The 20,808-nt window shown below is 43.8% G+C and overlaps 1 protein-coding gene across 3 annotated transcripts; it reads left to right on the top strand.

Annotated features, from left to right (window-relative positions):
• Positions 1-1,294: 1,294 nt before the first annotated feature.
• Positions 1,295-19,497, top strand: CD83 (CD83 molecule). 3 transcript variants are annotated; one of them, XM_019743012.2, is made up of 5 exons: positions 1,295-1,440; positions 1,906-2,021; positions 14,460-14,679; positions 16,958-17,052; positions 18,351-19,497. In XM_019743012.2, exons 2-5 carry the CDS (start codon positions 1,935-1,937, stop codon positions 18,477-18,479), a joined length of 531 nt encoding a protein of 176 aa, XP_019598571.2. In that variant the 5' UTR covers positions 1,295-1,440; positions 1,906-1,934; the 3' UTR covers positions 18,480-19,497. The 3 variants fall into 3 exon arrangements, with proteins under 3 accessions (XP_019598571.2, XP_074191302.1, XP_074191303.1); XM_074335201.1 differs by lacking the exon at positions 1,295-1,440 and adding an exon at positions 1,581-1,800 and having other exon boundaries at positions 18,354-19,497; XM_074335202.1 differs by lacking the exon at positions 1,295-1,440 and adding an exon at positions 1,602-1,800.
• Positions 19,498-20,808: the final 1,311 nt, after the last annotated feature.

The following is a 20,808-nucleotide window of genomic DNA, read 5'->3' as shown; positions in this document are numbered from 1 at the left end:
GAAAGGCCAAAGATATGAATAGACAATCCTCAAAGGGACACCCAATGGCCTTGAAACATAGGAAAACATGTTCCTCCCTCCTAGTAATCAATGTCATGTAAGTTAAACAAAAAGGAACTAATATTTCCCACTCATTACATGTAAAAATTTTTTAAAAATCAGAAATCTGATGATGCCAAGCCCTGATGATGGAGTGTAAATGGATACACACTTTGGAAGTCAGCATAAAACTATCTACTAATGTTGTGGAATTGCTGGGCCAGAGGGTTTGAATATCCCCAGCTTCATACAACATTGTTTATAACAGTGAAAAATCAGAAGAAAGCTTAAATATCCAGGTATGGGATCTAGCAAGGAACAGATGTTTTATTAAGAATATATTGCATATAGATATGTTCGATTCTATTTTCTAAACTTATCTGTGTATGCTTAAAGATATCCTAATTAAAAAAAGTTAGCTTGGTGACATATATGGTATGACTATCAATTGGTATAACCACTTCCAAGGGTCAGTTAAAACCACTTTGACGCCATTCTTTTCAACTGCTTGAATGGACAAAGGTGGAAGTTGGATTAACAATATATGTTGGCAAGAGTTCTGGAAAACAAGCACTCGCATACATTGCAGGTGGGAATATAGATTGAGGACCCTTCAGTAGAGATAATTTGGGATTATTTAACAAAATTGTAAATTCCCTTTGACCTAGCACAATTTCCTCTAGGTACTCATTCTGAGAAAATGACCACTATTAGAACAAAGGTTATCTATGAAAGTTCCTCTTAGTGATTAATAATTAAAGGAACAACCTGACACTAACACTGTTGGTCTAGAAACACTAGACTAATAACGTCTAACATTAATTGGTTCTAATTATGGTACAACTATAGGATGGAATATTATGCAGCCAACAAAATGTTACTGTGGAAACTTCTAATGATGTATAAATGCTTGCAAAATATTAAACTAAAATAAAGTAGGTTACAAAGTTGTATGTAGACAAAAATATCTATCCATGCACTGAAGCAAAGATACTAAAATATGTTACCATAAACTACTTCTAGATAGATTATAGGTAGTTTCTATTTTCTTCTAGATTTTTCTTTTGTCTTTCTCCCAAATTCTCTGTGTGTAATTATTATTTTACTAGGAGATGGTCTCCTTTCTTGAAATAATTTTAAAAGACTGGATGATACTGAGTGATAATCCACGCCAGACGGCAGGAAGCCAGGAACTACAGACTTGCCACGTTCCTTGGGAAGTCTAATGAGTTTTTGGTTACCACAGAATCTGGAGAGACCCAGGACCTGGTTTCACCAGTGACGTCACCACGGACAGGCTGTGCGACTGGGGAAGCTGCTCAACCTCTCTGAATCTGGTTTCACCTCCTTGAAGAGGCTATAAAAGCCTCGGCTGGCATGGCTCCTGGCTCTGCTGTGCGGGTCAGTGGAACGGTGTCACGCGTGCGAGCGCGGTTCGCAAAGCCCCAAGCGCCAGGCGTTACGCGGGGATTGTTGTCGCTGCTGTCAGGGAGCAACAGCGACGCTAGCTTGGGGGCGCCCGGGAGGGTGCGCGGGGGCGGGGACGCGCGCGGGGCGGGCGCTGGGGCGGGGGAAGGGGACGCCCGGGTGGCTACAGACTCGCCGAGGGCTCACCGCCCGCTTCCGCCGCCCGTGGGGATTCCCCTGGGCCGGGGAAGTCCCGGTACCGGCGGGTAAAAGAGCGCGCCCGGCGCCAGCGCGCCACAGGCCAGCAGCCCCCAGCCATGTCGCGCGGCCTCCAGCTCCTGCTCCTGAGCTGCGGTAGGTACCGAGGCTGCCTGTCGGCCTCCCTCCCTCCCCCACCGCCCCACCGCCCCGCAACACCCCCTTTCCTCGCTTGCTCACGCAGCTCTCTCCCTCTTGTAGCCTGCAGCCTGACGCCCGCAGCGTGGGAAATGACCGTGCCTTGTTCAGAGGATGTGGACTTGCCTTGTACCGCCCCCCGGTACCCGCAGATCCCCTACACTGTCTCCTGGGCCAAGGTAAGCGCGGCGATGCCCGCCGTATGGGGTTCAGTTGGCTCAATTGGAGGCGGCAGGAAATACCTGGCTTGGGCTGTCGACCCTCTGTGGCTGGGAGTTGGGGCGTCTCCTGCTGAAGTCCAAGTATTCAGTCTTCTGACACGCCTCCCTTACCCTCGCCCCAAGCCTATGCGCACCCAGGTACTGGGCACTTAGATTTTGTTCCTGACTCTTCAATCCTCTCCTGCCTTCAAAGGTGGCCCATGGGGAATGACCCGTATAAGACGTTTTAGAAGGGCAGAGGCCCTCTTTGGGTGAATTCTGGAGCCCAGCTGTGGTTGTGGCCAGGGAGAAAGCAGCTAGGGCAGATTTGGACCATTGGACAGGAGGATTTCTGATTTTTGGTGTTTTATAACCATCAATTTGTGTGTATTCATCAATTTGTGTGTGTGTGTGTGTGTGTGTGTGTGGCGGGGGGAGTGGGCAATTTGAAAGGAAGAACTGAGAGGTAGAGGCAATTAGGCTTGTTGTGTAGGTGGTGGTTATCTGTCAGTCATCTCCTTTCTGGAGTGCTCTTGGCTACTTCCCTTACCGCTGGCAGTCAGGAGAGGTCCAGCAAGGAGCGAGTCCATGAGGGGGCATGCGCGGCGTCCACATGTGTGTGAACAAGCAACATTGACCCTACTGTGAGAAAATGAGTCGTACTTAGTTTTTTTTTTAAGGTTTCCTCTCAACTGGAACGTTTTCAGATTCTAAGATTGGAGTTCTGATGGCATTGCAAAGCCAGCCGCCACTGTTTGCTGTCACTGGTCCTTTGCTCACCCCCTTTAATGAGGTTACTGCTACAACAGCACCTCCAGTTTAAGCCACAGAGGCCTTACTCTGTGGCTCTCACCGATATGCCATCTTACTTTGAAGCATATCTCTGCATTTGTGGCTTTCCTCTAATGTGGTGTTCTCATCCGCCTGCCATAAAAGATGCTGTGAGAACCAGCACATGTATATGGCCATTGAACAAGATAACAGTTAGGGGTGTGTGTGTGTGTCCTCTCTCACCAGATAGGGCTGTACCACCACTTTTGTGTATTCTGAGTGGCACCCAGTGTTTGCCCTGTTAATTGCAAAGGTGCTCAGTGAATTGTTCACTTGGTGAGTTCTGCACAGTGGCAGTGGTGCTACGGCCTGGGGGCATGGTGTTGTGTATGAAAGTAGATTTGTTATTATTCCTGCTTCATTTCCACCTTAGTTACTGTGGGATCAGAGAACACAGCATTTCCGAAATTGTTCTCATTATAAACACAATAGTATTTAAACAAAAATAATTGTAACACAGTATTATTTGAATGCTAACCATCTGCCAAGTGCTGAACTAACAATTTGCATACATTAGCTGTTTTAATCCTTCCAGTGGATCTTCCAAGACGTACTACTGTTATTCCTACCTTACAGATGAGGTAACAGAGCCTTGGGGATTGAGATACGTAATCTGCTCACGGTTACACAGCTGACTAACTGGTAGAGTTGGGATTTGAATCAGGCAGTCTGATTCCTCAGCCTGAGTTCTTAGAGGTCTATCTCGATATTTGTTTTCTCCCTTAGTTACTTAAGGTAAAGAAAGTGAAAGTGTCCTTGGGCTGGCCAGGCAGGGACTTAGTTATCCTAAAGAAGGGGGAAAACATGAAACCACTATTCCTTTCAGAGAGTGATTAAAAAAAGAAAACAATATTAATACCCCTAAAGGAGTAATTAAAAAGTACTCATCAAACAAGTAGATAAAATTTCAGACTGTAAAGTTCAAACAGTTGTCAAGTTAAATCTTCTTGCACAAGGTTACTTTGAATGATGGAGTAAACCATGGCAATTAACCTTCGGCTTCTCCTTGTATGTCAGCTGATAATGTAACTCTGTAATATATGTGCTTGTTTATTGCACATGGTTCTTACATGATTTACCCTGAAGATCTCTCAAACCTCTGTTTAAAAAAAGAAAGACAGCAGTCTCTTTGCATTCTTTTTTTTTTTTCTGTTGGTCCATGGAATAGAGTCATTGAAAAATCATACCATAGTTGTTATTTCTAAAGAAGTAAACCGATTGATAGGGTGAATAGAACTATGCTATGCCAGTGAACTAACTCAGATACCTTGAAAATGATATGCATTGTTCCTTCAAGTACTTTTAAAGGGTTTTCAGCATATTCTGTAGGTATTTGTTATTTTCCAACCCAGTAATTATCCTTTTGCATCGATTGTGCTTGTACAACAAAAATTGATAGAGTGTTCTGGAAATAAGGCCAGTGGTGAAATAGTGAAATACTTCGTTTGACAGAGGATTCCTTATCTTGTCATGTCCCGCTGCCCCACATAATACTTTCTTACAAAATGTTTCAGTGAAGCAGAGAGGAATTTAAACCTGGTGACCGCGGCCTGCCTAGCTCATGTCACCTCCCTGTATCATCACTAGTGTGGTTTGTAAAACCTCTTTGCACAGTCATGGGTTGCTGGACAAGTACAGCAGAGTCCCTTAGAGTGTGGGTTTTCATTGTCTGCCAGATTGAATCACAGTCTTGCAGGCCTTCTGCATATCACAATTACAGTTATAATGACTCACAATTTAAAATCCCATTTACCACTCAGTTCTCCGGCACCACAGAACACCCTGCCACTGTCCTGTTGGCACTGATTACTTGTGATTAACAAAAGGACCCAGTAAACCATGTGTCTGTCACGTGCCTTTTACTAAAAGACTCCAAGGAGACCATGTCCGTATCAGTGTTTGTAATATTAGGGTTAGTTGGGAGGAAACAGTGTCCATTTTAGTCTGTTTCCACAGTACAGTCAGGGGGACTACAGGCGGCTTAATAAAGACATGCATGGGGGGGGAGCGGGTTCAAGGTGGAGCCAAGAGTGGGTAGAGATAGCCCAATTCTTGTTAACCCAACTTTACTTTTCTGTGGACTGATGTCCTCCTCTGGGATCCAACAATGGGTCTTCCTCTCATCCCTCCCTATATTGTACATTTCAGCACAGAGAGAGTGATTGAGGAGAAATAAAAAGTGAATACAGTAGATCACAACTTTAGCTTTTAAAGTTGTGAATAGATTATGGTTGTTTGGGGAGGTATTTTGAGAAAATATGCAAATCGACTTTGGTCCAGCACTTTTCTTTCATTGACTGTGACCTTGGGTTAGATTCTAGAGTAAGAGCATATAGCACAACGCCCTGTTCGCCTGGAGTAAGAACATCCATTAAAGTGCTACATCTGTTCATACCGAGCATCATTGGGTTCACACTCTTGTTAATGAAGGTGCACCAGGTTTGGAGGGACAAAATGACGCTGGATGGAGTGCTTGGGCATGGTTGATGTTTGCAACTAATAATAATGAGTGGTTGTTTTTCAGGAAGATGTACTACCATGTTTTATCACGCTAGGAGCCCTGACAACCTGTTAATCCATAATGAAAGAGGATATATAGTTCATCTCTGGGTGACACTGCGGGGGTGAGGACAGAGATGCATCACAAGACAAGTGCTTTTTTAAGATGACTTCCAAAGGAAGGGAGAAAGCGGAAGTAAGACTATGATTTCAGAGAATAGATCAGACTTGAAATCTATTTTAGAAGAGCCCAGCTGTGGCAAATCATGGGCTCTCCTGTGGGCTAAGGGCTCTGTGGGAGAGCAGGTTAATGGCTTCCATGAGACTACTTTACCACACAGATATTTCTTGTCCTTGATGCTTTATGAAGCTGTCTTCCATGTACGTTGCTAGTCTCCTATCCAGCAGAGTTGTGTTTGCTGCCTCTACCATCTTGTGTGGTAAGGAACTATACAGAGCAAGGGGGCCCTGAGGAGAGCAGAGTGCCGTAGGAGGGGAGGGGCTGGAGTTGATGGATCGCCTGGGTGATGTAATCTGTGCAGCCACAGACCCCGATGGACCCATGAAGGAGACAATGTGTGTCCCTCACTTCCTTCATTTTGGAATGCCATCTGTTGTAAGAGAGATTTAAGAATGTACTTTTAGGGGAAAAAAGGAAACATTTGTACATTAAATACAGAAGCACTAAAACATTGAAAGGAGAAAACAACATATGCAATTAACAACAAAGAAAAGTCAGATCGTCCCCATTGGCACCACTTCTACGTGACCTGGTTGAATCACTTTTATGGGCTCTGTTCAAACTATGAAAGACGTGAAACTGGTTTTCAGATGTCTCTCAAATTTACACTTTCACTAGTTAATAAGTAATTCTAAGTCCCAAATAGGTGCCAAGTCCTGGGCCTGGCATTGGTCATCCCACGATCAACACAGAACTTTCGCCAGATGCAGGAATCCGTAAGCATTTTGGGGAACTGATGGGTAACAGTGACCTAGAGGGAGAATTATACAGCAGAGGGCTGAGAGGTAATGCTAGAAAGGAGGCTGGGAACAGATTGTGAAGAACCTTGAATGCCAAACCATAACGGCTTGAGCTGTATCCTTTCGGCAGTTTTTAAGCAAAGGATGACATAATGAAAAACATGTCAAAAGAAAAGCGTATTACTGGTGGTGAAAGACAGAATATGATGCATCTGAGAAGATGAATCTTCTTTACAGTGAAACTTCCATCAGGTTAACACAATAAGACTGGAACACGTGCATGAGCTACTCCCTTTCCCTCTTGGTCACCCACCCTCTTCTTGTGGTTCTACAGAAGGGTGGGCAAGGCAGAATGTGGCTGCCTCGCAGAGGGCAGTAGAAGTCTCAGCTAGATTAGAAGGTTGGGTCACTGAGAGTTTTGGACAATGACAAAACAGTTGCTAATATCTTTCGGCTTGGAAGAGGGTAGAGAGGAAAAAGGCAGCAGAGAGTTAAATAGAAAAAAAGCCAACACTTGTTTTCCATGAATAAAAGGGGGAACCTGGATCATATGAGGACTCGTTTATCTTAGTTCAGCACTGGCTCTGTCACTACACAAAGAAGAGGAAGTTAAAAGGTCTCAGTGACGTAAGGGAAGGTTTCATGTAGGGTAGGACTGAAAAGAGACTCACTTACCTAAAAAGTACTTCCTCCATCGAAAACTGTTTCCATGATGAGTCCTTCCTGGCTACTCCAGCGATAACCCCAGATTTTCTACCAACAGTCCTTAGCTCAAACCAGACCTAGACTAAAGTACTTCCCCAAGATTCCTTTATACCCATGAGCATATTTGTGATTTTTGTTTTTGCACCGGGGTGTACGTGGGTAAAATTCCTGTGTGTGTCATGTAGTGCTGGTATAGGCGTAAGAGCCCAGGGCTTGTTAATGTCACTTGTATTTTCCTGGAGCACCAGCTAGTCTACTGAATGTGCTTGTGCCAATTCTCCAAGAGAAGACACATTCCAAATGAGCTGGTAGTGGTCTAGTTGGGAAAATTGGTCCATTTGGGAAAATTTGTGGGAAAATAAGGATGCTAGTTACCATAAACCATGTTCACCTTGGACCAGACTCACTGGGTCAGTCTTGGGAAGCAAAGATGCTGAATCAAATCAGGCCCTGATGTCTTGTTCCCTGAGGAGATGCAGGCATGTGAGCCCGAGAGACAAAGCAGGACTGGCCAAGAGGCTGGAGCCATGTGGAGATAGCCCCCATGTGTCACATTTATCTATGGGATGGTGCACAGTGTCCCTGTCAGTTAGGACTCTCATTTGTGAAGGCTTGTTCCTTGATCAAAACTAGCTTAAATAAAAGGGGATAAATATATTGGTTTATACAATTGAAATGGAAAAGATTCTTAAAAATCATAGTATAGTTTACACTTCACTGATGGCTGGTGTTGAGGATTGAATTCTGTCCCACAAAAAGATATGTCTCAGTGCCAATCCTGGGTATTTGTAAATGTGTCCTTATTTGGAAATAGGGTTTTTGCAGATGTAACCCAGTTAAAGTGAGGTCATACTTGGTTAGGTGGGTCCTAATCCAATGATTGGTGTCCTTAAAAGAAGAGAAAACAGAGACATGGACACACACACACACATGGGGAGAACAGCATGTGAAGGTGGAGCAGAGATTGCAGTAATCTGTCTACAAACTAAGGAACGCCAAGGGTTTCCAGTGACACCAGAAGCTAGGAGTGAGGCATGAAACAGATTATCCCCTAAAGCCCTCAGAGAGAGCAGGGCCCTCCCAATACCTGAGTTTGGACTTTTGGCCTCCAGAACTGATAGAATAAATTTCTGTAGTTTCAAGTTATGGTACTTGGTTATGGCAGCCCTCGGAAACAAATCCAGCTAGATCTTGAGGTTTTATGAATAACCTCAAGGCTTGATGTCTTTTTCTCTCTCAATTCTTCCTTCCTTCATGCTGGTTTTATTATCAGCCTCCACATGGCCGTAACATGGTAGCTGATAACTGCAGGCTTGTATGTCATCCCAGGATCAAAGGAAAAGATTTAGCCTATCTTCTAATATCTCAACAAATGTCTGATTATACTTAAGTGGCTTTGATTGGGTCATGTGTCCATTAGAACTAGTTTATCTGGTCACGGATGTCCGTCTTGAGTTAAGAGTACCTCCTCTAGAACGAGATGTAGGGCCTGTGAAGGACACGGACTCAGCTGTAAGCATGCCCCTGGCAGGTCCAGCAGGACCCACAAGATGCTAACGGAAGAAGAATGGTTGGCATGAACAATGAGTGGTCTACCATTACCTTCCAAGGGTTTGTGACACGTTAGGGTAGTGCTTTAGAAAACTCAGAGTGTTGTGGCTGTTTTAGAGACATCATGAGTAGAAAAATAACTCTTCTCTAGAGCAGAGATTGGGGCTTCTAGAAAACTTTGCCAGAGAGGAAACTAGACCTACCAGCAATAAATGAATGAATGACTAAATGAATGGAGTGGAAAGCTATCAGATATAACAATTTCTATTACCGACATGATCAGTCACACACCACTTTTATGTGTTTTTTCATTTGAGGCTTCAAATAACCCCACGGGGTAAGTATGATAGTTCCAGATGAGAAAATGAGAGTCAGTTCCAGATGAGAAAAGGTGAAGTGATTTACCAAAGACGACCCCGCTCACTGATGGAGAAGCTGGGACTTGACTTTGGACCTTTTGATTCCAAGGCCAGTGCCCTTATAACTTTCTCATTGTTTCTAAAGTTCACTCATTCATTCAACAGATACTTTTTGAATATTTCCTGTGTGCAGGGAACTATTTACAATGCCGAATGCAACCTTGGCTATGAAAAGAAAAGAGAGTATTAACATTTTTAGGGCTTTCTGTATGATTGACACTATGCTATATGTCCCCCTCCATCATCTTAGGTATCTTCACACCAACGTTTGAGATACAATTACGGGCTAACCCCCCCATCTCTGTCGAGCAAAGGATGCCTGTGAGAGCTGTTCAGGCAGTTGGCCTAGTGCAGAACCAGTCATGGTGAGGCTAGGGTTTGGTTCCAGCTCGAAAGTCTGTGTTCTTAATTATATTGCTTCTGCCATATTCATGACTCTGTTAACAGCCATAAATCCAAATCTGTCTGTTAGACCCAGTAAATTTCAAAGTGGAAAATCATTTTTTCCAATAAAACTACACTTAGAAAAAAACGATGTTAATGTGCCTACATCCTACCCTCATTATGACATCAACCTCCAAGCCACACTATTTTGCACATTATAAAGAGCTGTTTTTATGATGAATGACGATTATATTGACACTTTAATTGAGTTAGAAACCAAGGTACATGAATGTTAGTGCACGAAAAATGCAATAAAAAAAAGCTGTTCAATGTGATTGGAATATATCAGATTAATTTGATACACCTTTAAATACTTCAAATTCATACTTTTAAATCGATTTAATCAGATTGTTTAATTAAATATTTACATATACAGGGAGTGCCAGAAAAATGTATATACTATGTTTCCCTGAAAACAAGACCTAGCCGGATAATCAGCTCTAATGTGTCTTTTGGAGCAAAAATTAATATAAGAACTGGTCTTACTTTACTATAATATAAGACCTGGTCTTATATTATATTATATAATACAAGACCCGGTCTTATATTAATTTTTGCTCCAAAAGACGCATTAGAGCTGATTGTCTGGCTAGGTCTTATTTTTGGGGAAATATGGTAAGTGGACACTTCGGTCAGTGTTGCTCAAGCAGTAGTTCACCATAATCAGAAGTGTCTGGACACTGAAGGCAACCACTCTGAGCACCTCTTGTAATTGCAGAAGTCAAACGTGACTTGTATTCATCTTTTGTTATTGGTATATACTGAGTATTACAATATTAATACAGTTTTCCTTTCTTAAAATGTGTCTACATTTTTTTGGCACCGTGTGTGTGTGCGTGTGTGTGTGTGTGTTTGTGTGTGTGTGTATGTGTGTACATACACATTGCCCCTCGAAAAAAATCTCTTCCTTTTCTTTTAGTTCCCTATCACATTCTTAACAGATCTCATGTACGATTAATTTGGATTTCAAGTCTGTGATCAAAATTCTTTCTGTAGCATAAAAAAGAAACATGGAGACTAATGTGAAATAGTCTTTTGAAAAATAAACAAATACCCTAGTCATGCTAAAAAGAAAGAAAAAAAAATTCTTTCTGTGCCATAGGAGTGGTACTATTGTCCTTTTATATTCAAATATGGTAATCTAGGAGGTTAGCATATATTATATTTGAATAATATTATGTAAACTTGAAAAAACCACTTTCCACAATAGGGTTTTTGACTGAAATATTGGTTCAGTTTCAGTCATATTTAATTATTTACTTGATTTCTTTCATTTTCGTTCAAATTTGTCCATCGGTTAAAAAAAAAACTTAATTCACTTGCCCTTAAAATTAGTACTTTCATTGATATAGTATTCAGCAAATTAAAGAGAGTTTATTTTAATTCAGGGCTTGTGATTTCCTTAAGGTCAGATTGACATTTTAGAGAAAGAATGTGGTATTTAAATTATTTAGTCTAACTGGAGGCCTTGAGACAAGTCAAAAGTCCATAGGCTTTCTGGAAATGAGATGTCCTGTATTTCGCCCTTTTCCTAAATCAATCAAAAAGATAGAATTGTCAGCATAACAGTTAATACAGGGAGTGTGGATTTTTGAAGCATAATTGGGATGTGTGTTTTGAGGAAATAATTTGCCCAAATCGTGTTGTGGTTTAACACACTACAATATTAGCATTCTAAAGCATGCATTAAATCGTTCCTGTCAATTATGCTTGGCTGTGAATGAATCTGAGGGTTCCTTTTGTTACAAATTACTATTTCCTAAAATGCTTTTGCAGAGAGGCAATGCAATACTTTTTAGATTTGAAATGTTCAAAGAGCCATTCTTGCCAGTGGTTGATTTTGTGCCAGCTGAAATGTTTACAAGGACTGGTACAGCAAAGCACAGTTGAGGAAGGTCCCTTTGCTCTAACTCCATTTTCCTGAAATGCTCCTTTGGTTCTTGAACAGGCCTGCCCCAGTGAACTCACCTGATCTGCGCTGTGATGGCTATTTGGGCCCCACAGCAGAAGATAATGATTTGACTTCTGCATAAAATGTCTCTTGGTACTGCCACGTAGTACCCCAAACCCATTCTCAGCATGCAGCATTAACTTAAAAACTTCAAGGAGTTTTGCAGCTGTAGGCAAATCCCAGATTCCCCAGAGAGAGTCACGTGAGAAGGTGTATCTTAAAATAACAAGAAGAAAGGGGGATGGGAAGTATCTGTACCCACAGCTTGAAGCAGGGGGAGGGTTATGAAATATTTCCAGGAAGTTGTGTGAATTTGCAGATTCCTTTTGTTGTAGTGAGTTATCAGATAAAGATAGCTGTTTTATTACTGTGGGAAGACTTCCCAGGTTAAGCCAATAGTTTTCCTAGTTCTCTGGGTCTTTCAAGAAGGTTCAGGAAGGGGCCATTGGAAGATGACCCCATGAAAGTTGAAATACTTGGCTATGAACCCATCGATGGCTGTGGTGGCCAAAATTCTGCAGGTCGCCTTGGGGTTCTCTGTTCTGCCTTTCCCTTGCTTCTTTCTGTCCTCACGATCTCACCCTGCCTTTGTTTTGCCATTTGAACATAACTAGAGGGGCTGCTGGAGGTTTTGCTAGGGGACCATGGAACTCTGACCATCAAGTAAACTACTTTTTGTTGTTGTTGCTACTGATTTTCAAAATGAATTCTCTTCTGCAAATAGGCAGAAGGTGACTGCCAGCCAGTTCTGATTGTGGGCGCATATTGGCTTTGGAGGTTCCCCGCATGATATTGGGGCCCTCTCTATGTAAATAAGCGCAACGGTTTATGTTTCCACCAGCTCCAGAGGGCTTCGGAGGAGTTTTGATCTTGACTTTCAGACAGGCCTTTCTGAGCTGAGGGCGGGGTCACTGGATGGGCGAGGAGTCCCCACAGGAGAAAATCACAGGTAGATCATCTCAAAGTGATTGTTGCAGCTGAGTTTCCATCTCTTCAGATGCAGGGGTTTCTAGCAAACAGTTCCAGGGAAATCTATTAGAAAGAAATCTGAGTTGAACACATTTGGAGGTTAATTTAGAAAAGGTGGAGACTGCAGAGACTTGGCTGAGTTGATTAGTTCATACTGGCCTTGGGGGTGGGGGTGGGGATAGGGGTGGGGGTGGGGTGGGGAATCTCTGAAGGGTTGGCCCTGGATGGACCTGGGTGCTTGGCCCACCCAAAGCCCTGGTAGGAGGGAAGACCTCTGCAGGCAGTGGGGAGGGGAGAGGGGCGAGCACACGATGAGGTCTTAGTTTGTGGTTTAATGAGTCTTGTAAAGGGAAAAATTGGGCTATCTTAGGCATGTTCTAGAATCCGTTGTTGAATGTCTTTAGTTTTTTTCTAAGGTTCCTTGCCACACAGCCCTTTTGTTTTAAACTTTATTTTTGAACACCTGAAGGTCCTAGTGTGGATGTAGATGGTTGGTTATTTGGGAAGGAGCCTTTCAACACAAGAAGAAACGTCAAGAAATGGGATTTGTGTTCCTAGACTCTGCCTGAGAAAAGCCCTTAGTCTTAGCAGCCCCATGCTGGCCGTGAATGGAGCAGGGCTTCTTGCAGGAGCCATAAATCTGCCACCAGATGTCCCTGCAGCCCAGCAAACGGCAATGCTGCCGCCCAGCGAAGGCTGTGGAGGCTGGAACCTGAGCTTTCTAGAGACTTTGTGGCGTGTTCCCTAACTCAACAAACTAAGCAGAAACCAACCACTGAGGGTGTGTGTGTGTGTGTGTGTGTGTGTGTGTGTGTGTGTGTGTGTGTTTATTTCCTGAGCTGCCTGTGCCTCCCTGGCTGTTGCCCCGATTCCTTATCCCTGAACTGATTCCCTATTGAGAAGGAGGAGTTGTAGATGCTTCCAGAGCAGCAGATGAAACATTGGCAGGTGCAGGGACACACAGCAGCCTGCAGCCCGATCACGCTGTGTCTTCCCCTAAGGTGGCTCTTTGGTGCTGTTACAATGCCACTGTATTCCAGGCTCCCTGCTGGCACCCAGGCACCCAGCAAAGGGGTAAGGGCTGCCCATGAACACAGAAACAAGTGACTTCCTTACTGTTTGTGTAAATCAGTTTTAGAAGCTTTAAAACATTTCAGTGGAGGAGCAATGGGCAAGCTAATGAGGCAAATTGAAGATATATCTGGGGCAAAGGAGAATTGATGGTGAATGTGATGTGTGCCTGATCTTTGAAGTAGGGGATGATGGAAAGACGCCAACAATGAGTCACAAAAATAGTTCAGGGAAAGAAAACCAGCCTGATGCATTTGGCTAAATTTGGCGTCTACCCGAATCAGGCTGGTCTGTGCTCAGTACAATGACAAGCTGTAACGGTCCTGTCATGTGTATCTTGATATGACTACAAATGATCTGACACAAAATCTCCACGTGGCACTACTGTCACCTGTCTCCTACCTTAGTAGAGAGCGTAAGTGGGGCACATCCTGCGACAACGCGGATGACCACACACGTGTGAGTCGTTGAAGAACAAGGTGATCTTTATGGGAGGCGTTGCTCGTCTGCTCCTCTGTGTTTTCTTGTTGAGTTGTCTGGCAATGATCTTAACAGACTTAGGAATGTTTCCAAATAAAAGGCTGGAATACAACAGTAAGAATCAGTGAATGGGTGAGTTGGTGTCTGAAGAAGACAAGAGAACATTTAACATAGAGCAACGAGCAACAAAATGGGATTCAGAGGGATTCACACACTTGATCCCAGTGTGGTGATCAAGCAACACTCTCTCCTTTACGTCAAGTAGAAGACGGGATAGGAAGAATCAGAACATGCATTCCTGATCTCATTTCAAAAAACAAGATGTAGTCTACAGAATTTTCATAGATTCTCTACTCCTCCCCCAAAGGTCACACATCCACATAACATCTTGTTTTTAAAATAATGTGAAGGATGGATGTGATGAAAGCAAGAGGTAGCCCGTCGGTGTGGAGGCCCAATGCTTGGAGGTCCCCCAGGAGAGCACGATGCAATAGGATTTCTTTTTTTTCTTAACAGCTTACGGAGGGCGGTGAAGAGAAGATCCAGGAACCCCAGGAAGCCCTGCAGAACTATCACCAGGAGGAGCCGAAGGGCTCTTCCGAGCGCCCCGGCGAAAGGCTGTATGCCCTGAAGATCCGAAACACTACCAGCTGCAGCTCGGGGACATACAGATGTACTCTGGTGGCGCCGGAAGGGCAGAGAAACCAAAGTGGCACCGTGATCTTGAAAGTGACAGGTAAGGTGCTCTGCTGTACCTGTTTTCTCGCCAAAATGCGTGTGCACTTTCTGTAGGTCCTAAAATCCACCCTCTCTGTCGGAGCCTTAACTCAGAAGCTTTGGGTCACATCTGTGGCTCAAAGCTAAAGTCGACTGCAAGAATGTCAGAACTTTTTCTTTTATTAGGACGGATCTACCCCCAGCCTGACTGGGATGGATGCCAAATGTAGCCAAACAATAAACTGGCCGTTTATCATGTCAGAGCCCGTTGGGACAAATGGAAAACATCCAAGGCTAATTTTTGGGAGATGGAGAATTGTGTAGTCCCCACACACCAGACAACTGTATTATTCTGCTCCTCTGGGGCCTTCCAACCTGGCCTAAGGGAGTTGCTTCATATTTCCACCCTTTTAACATGAGAATAGCATTTCCTTCCCACTTGATGGGGAGTGAATTTCCCAATACCTCAATTCAGGCCAAAGAAAAAGAGTACAGCAAGAAACTAATGTTCCAGTGACAATACACATTTTTGCTCTGTGCAGTAACACCAAGACTCGAGTGTCAAGGCAAAGATGATCAACGTGGATTTTTTTTTTATAACTTCTTTATGTAGTTTAAAATATGCCTTAGATTTGACTTTTGCCCAATTCTTGTTAGTGACTGAGGCTTGAAATGACAAACATGTTGTCATAGAGTCCCTGAATTTGTTCAATAGCTACTTTCTCTTTTCGGGTATCTGAAGGGACTCTTACTCAAGATAATATTCTTATATTCATAAGAACACAATCACTATTTAGGGGTGAGTGGATTTGATTCACTGTTACACACACACACACACACACACACACACACACACACCCCTTATACCCTTCTTAGTCTCTAGCCCTTTACCCTGCTTTGTTTGTCTTTGTAGAACTTACTATACCTGACATACTACACTCTCTGCTTCGTTCTCTGCTGTATCCTGGCACACAGTAGGCCCTCAATGAATATTATTCATGTGGATGAGAAATGAGAGCCGCCTAGCAGGGAAGAGCGGGGAGGAAATGAGAAAGAAAGCTAATTTTCTTTCCTGTCCTCGTCAAAGGCCTACACGTTACCCAGAAGTTAAGTGGTCAGATTCTAGAGTCACTTAGATCTGGTTCAAATATTAGCTGTGCTATCCGTTAGCGTGTGACCTTGGGTAAATCTCTGACTCTAAGCCTCAATTCTCTCATCCAAAGTGGGGATAGTAATTTCTACAACATAGGCTTGTTGTGAGGGTTAAATGAGATAGAGCACTAAAATGCACACTGCAGTGCGTGAGGTAGACCTGAGTGCTCAATAAACGTTTGGAACCATTAGGATAATGGCTCTCAAACTTTCTTTTCTTGAGTCACAGACCCCCGTGAGAATCCATCCCTAGACTATTGCATGAACTTCTGAGCCCAATGTCAGCCCAGCTCTCTTGAGGCCCATCTGAGGCCCCCTCAGGAGCCCCACCCCGGTCATCTGCATGCCACCGACTCCTGCCTGGCCCTCAGGCAGACTCAGTTAGCAACTTGTTTTCCCAAACAGCACATTGGATGTCATGCCTGAGCGGGGAGAGGCTGTCTCTGCCATGTCCCCTCCTGGGCCACAGGCCTCACTCTTCCTGCACTTGCCCTCCCAGAGTGCTGCGACCACAGCCTCTGTAGCCCACCCACCCTCGCTGTCCGCCCAGGTAGAGGAGCTTGAACGACTCAACAAAAACCTGTCTGCTAAATCAGTAATAGCCGGGCAGCTCACCTGCCTGTTTCATAGTCCTGCTATCCTCCTGAGGTGAGGACACGCAGCGTGCTACGCAACACTGATGACATTAGGTTATAGAACTGCTAACAAATGGCGGTTCATCTGATGGGAAGGCAAAATCAAAGCCAGGAGACACTGGACATTTGAAATGAAGGCAGACGGGCCGCAGAATAAACCCGGACCAGACTCCTGGCTCTGCCACCTGCCTTTGTCCCTCAGCCTTTCTGAGCCTCAACTCCTTCCTCTGTAAAATGGGGCTACTCGGACCTGCCTTGGAAGATATAGTGAGATGCTGTATGTCAACCCCATTGCACACAGCTGGATACAGAGTGAGAGTGAATGCCAGCTGCAGACCCAACCGTCACTGCTGTCATTACTCGTTCTCCTGGTGACACAGATATGAAGGCAGGAATGAGAGACAAGTAGGACTTAAAAGGCAAGGACAAAGCATTCTTAGTTCTTTAGTATGGTAGAGAAATCCTGTTAAATGGCTTCATGTTTTACTTTTCTTTTTTTTTTTTTGTAAGGATGCCGCAAGGAGCGCAAAGAGAACTACAGAGCGGAGATTGTACTGCTGTTGGCTCTGGTGGTTTTCTACTTGACACTCATCGTTTTCACTTGTGTAAGTTATCCTTTTTAAAACCTCTATTAGTATTAAAAGTTTACCTGAGGCACAAATCTGCATATGTTTTGTAGATAGTGTGGATCATTTAATAATGGGGAGAGATATTCTCTGAGCTCTGGACTGCCTGAGGCCCCCAGATTGTGGGAATCGTTATAGCAAACCCCAGCTTGTTTCCCGGACCGTGGCTTTGCACAGAGTACTGTGAAGAGAAGATGAAGTAAGGATATGTGAAGGAAGTTTGAGAAATGCCACAGAATCCTCCTCAAGCACCAGAGGGCCTTGTAGTTACAGAGGCAGAAAGTGCTACACTGACCATCCCCCACCCTGAGCAGAGACAGCATTCTTCCCATAGGCAAGTGAGCAGCCCAGCCACTTAGGGATAGGTCAGTGTCCTTGATCTGACCTTGAACTGTTTCCTCTTCCAGGTTCTCCCCTTTGATTTTGTTACTTCCAGCCACTTCTTGAGAATTCACCCCGAGAAACCAATGCAGTGGGGTGCACAGGGAGTGTCCTAGGGTGAGGGGTGGCTGGCCAGTGCCCTTGACCTATTGGTAGTCAGCTGCAGCTTAAAGACCCTGAGCCTCCTTCTGCATGGCTGCTGACAGAGCTTGTAGGGGAGCAGGGCAGTGTTGGGCCTGACCCACTGGGAAGTGATCTGCCTCCTATGTCTCAATACCATCAGGAAGGGCTGGTTACTTTGCGACCAGGACAGATCTCACCCAGGAGCTATGCTGGGGTTCTTTCTTGCCACTCACTGGGTCCCTGCTTGGCTCTCTGGCCTGTGCACTCTTCTCTCTGATTGCTGTTTTAGACGTCGGTCAATCAAAAGACTCCAATGAGCGTGGACTGTGTACAGGCATTAAGCTGGGCTCTGGTAGGGATATAGAGAAGTGTAAGACATGGTTCCTACCATCAAGGCGCTTCCACTTTTGTCTTTAGAGTTATTTGCACATAAGAGAATTAGAATTACTAGGCAGTAAATTTAAAAAATCAGTGACTTTAATTTCTTGTTAGCAAATGCGTGTTTCTATGGGCACTGATTTTTCCATACAGTTAACTAACCGTAGGGGCTTGAAATGGTGCCAGCCTGTAATCAGTGCATCTCCTGGTCAGAGTTTAGAGATACCAGTGACATAGTTCAAGCTCATTAGAGTGAGGGAGGTAGCCAGTGTAACGAGAGGTCCCAGAATAAGCTGTCCAGGCAGCTCTTAGTGAATGGAGTTTAAATGGAGGTGACAGCTGAGGCATTTTTCCAATTATTCACTTCTCAACTTACCTCTTATTTTATTTTTCAGAAGTTTGCACGGCAACAGAGTATTTTTCCAGATTTTTCTAAACCTGGCCTGGAACGAGTTTTTCTCCCAGTCGCCTCCCCAAACAAGCATTTAGAGCCAGTGACTCTTCACAAAACAGAAGTAGTATGAGCAGGATTTCTGCAGGTTGTTTCTCCTAAAGGGCTCAGCGGTGTGCCTATATGTCACACAGGACAAGAGAAGAATGTGCCCCACACCCAAGGTGGTGCCTTCCTGTGAAGTCCTGCATCTGACTGAAACACCTGAAAATGGATCCCACCCCACTCTTTGTGAACAGGACTTTGAAAACCATTACATGACCACATAGCATGGGGCCACCTGCAGGGTGCTCTCCATTGCTACGTCTTCACCACTACTTTCTCAGCGTTTTGTTCAGCTATCTGGTCAACCTGATTGAAATTTTTCAGTCATCTGAAAGCTATGGTGTGATGCCGGTGAAAAGAGTTTTGGGAAATATGAATCGCCAGAGCTGGCCCTGTGACAGACTCTTGAGGACAGCTGTCCTCTTCCACATCTGAGAAACATCTCTTCGAATTTGCTGTGTTTTCTCGCACTAGCCCAGATGTTTTATATCTGGGAGAAATTGACAGGCCAAGCTGTGAGACAGTGGGAAATATTTAGCAAATAATTTCCCGGCGTGAAGGCCCTGCTATTACTAAGGAGTGTTATGTGTACACAGAAAAAACAGGTCGATGAACTGTTCCCCAATAGGGCCTTTTCATCTGGGCAAGTCCTCTCTAAAGAAGCAGTAAAGAAGAGTCCCACATTTATTTTTATATCTCTATGTATGCTTGTCCAAGAAGGATTTGTGTTTTTTGTCCTTTTGAAATCTATGTCTACAGTTAGATATCATTGCTAACTGACAAGCAACCGGAATACGGAAAGTGAGAATATGTCAGAGAGTGTGATGAAGGGACAGAGAGCTATCAGTGACAGGAAGGCAATGCTGGACCAATCACACAATCTGGGTTCTAGCCCGAGTTGTCCCACTACCAAGCTGTATGATCTTGGGCAAAAGTCTATGGTTTCTGCTTTCTCAGTTGTATGCCCAAAGGTTGTTGTATGAGTTGATGGAAACAATGTGTGTGAAAATGCTCTGAAAAAGTATAAAGCACTATACAAATTCGAACTTCATTGAGTAGAGTCATTATTCGTATTATTACAGTGGTGTCCTGGGCAGGAGAGAATGATTTTTACTTTTCATGGTTTCAGTTGTTCCAAAAAAAAAAAAAAATTAATCTGTACAGGAGATTTTCCCGTAGTCTTCTGTATGAATTCCTTTGGGGGAAGTGAGGAGGCCAGTTCAGTGTTTGGTTCCTGAAGTACCAGCCAAAAGTATTCCAAGACATGGACACTTAGGAGCCGCTGGGCCGTGGGGAAAATGGAGTTCACAAATGTTACACTGATATTTTGGTAATTGCTGTGGGGGGTTTTCTGTTTGTTTGTTTGTTATTTCAATCAAATTTGGCTCTTTCCCTACTTATTTTCCAAAGAGACTTTACCCCTTTAGTAGTGTGTGCATTGCCCACACTGATATTAGAGAGTAAAAGGAATGCCAGATTGACTTAGGGTTTTGCTTCTTTATCACAGCTTTTGTGTTATGAAATATATGCCTGTGAATAGGGGATGTTTTTCTTTTTTATACTTAAAACTACTATAAGTCTTTGGGATGAGTGCTAAGATGTCTGTAAACTAGTTTGAGAACCTGAAACCTAGGTGAAATGCTAAAGATCAAAGACTGGCTGAGTCCTTCCCTCTGAGCAGGAGGACGTTTATGACAGGTAGACCTCTATTAAATCACACCCCCTTCTTCCCAAAGGTGCTCCTGAATCCATCCTTACCTTGCATTGCCAACACGTAGTACATGATCAGCTTTACCATACGCGTGACCGCAGGTGGGAGGAATGGAGAGAAGGGTGTGTAAAATCAGGGGCTCTGAACATGGGATTCATGGGTTTCACTCAAGATGCTCAGATAGGTCCATTACCCCCAAAATGGTAAGAAAAAGAAGCTAGTTCAAGTGGTTGTAACAGTTATGAAAACATCATAAGTGAAGCTACTTTAGAAAATGGCTCTTTGTGAAGATGGATGCTCATAAAATGTCTATAAAAACTGTAGAGTCCCTTTCAGTGGAACAGATTCTGTTTTCTAATGCTTTACCAAAAGTGCTCGAGAGACCATTTGACGCGGTAATTTAGAGCTCAGAGAGTTCTTATTCAGCTGGGTTTGAAGTCCAGCTTCATCACCTTAAAGTTTTACCACCTTGGGCAGGGTACTTATCTCTCCAAGCCTTAGTTGGCAGATCTTTAGAATAAAAATAGTATCTGCCTAATAGTTTTGTTGGGAGGATTAAATGAAATAATATATCTAAGAGCTTAGCCCAATGTCTGACAAATGGCAAGCCCTCGATTAATACTAGAGCAAGAAAGAAGAAAAAGAC

This window comes from Rhinolophus sinicus, linkage group LG06 (genome assembly GCF_036562045.2).
Source record: "Rhinolophus sinicus isolate RSC01 linkage group LG06, ASM3656204v1, whole genome shotgun sequence".
NCBI lineage: Eukaryota > Metazoa > Chordata > Mammalia > Chiroptera > Rhinolophidae > Rhinolophus > Rhinolophus sinicus.
This window is presented reverse-complemented; position numbering and strand designations above follow the sequence as displayed.

Coding starts and splice junctions, on each gene's coding strand:
- CD83 (XM_074335202.1), top strand. CDS start 1,764: ATGTCGCGCGGCCTCCAGCTCCTGCTCCTGAGCTGCG. Junction 1,801..1,905: donor GCTCCTGCTCCTGAGCTGCG/GTAGGTACCGAG, acceptor TCCCTCTTGTAG/CCTGCAGCCTGACGCCCGCA. Junction 14,680..16,957: donor CGTGATCTTGAAAGTGACAG/GTAAGGTGCTCT, acceptor TTTTTTTGTAAG/GATGCCGCAAGGAGCGCAAA.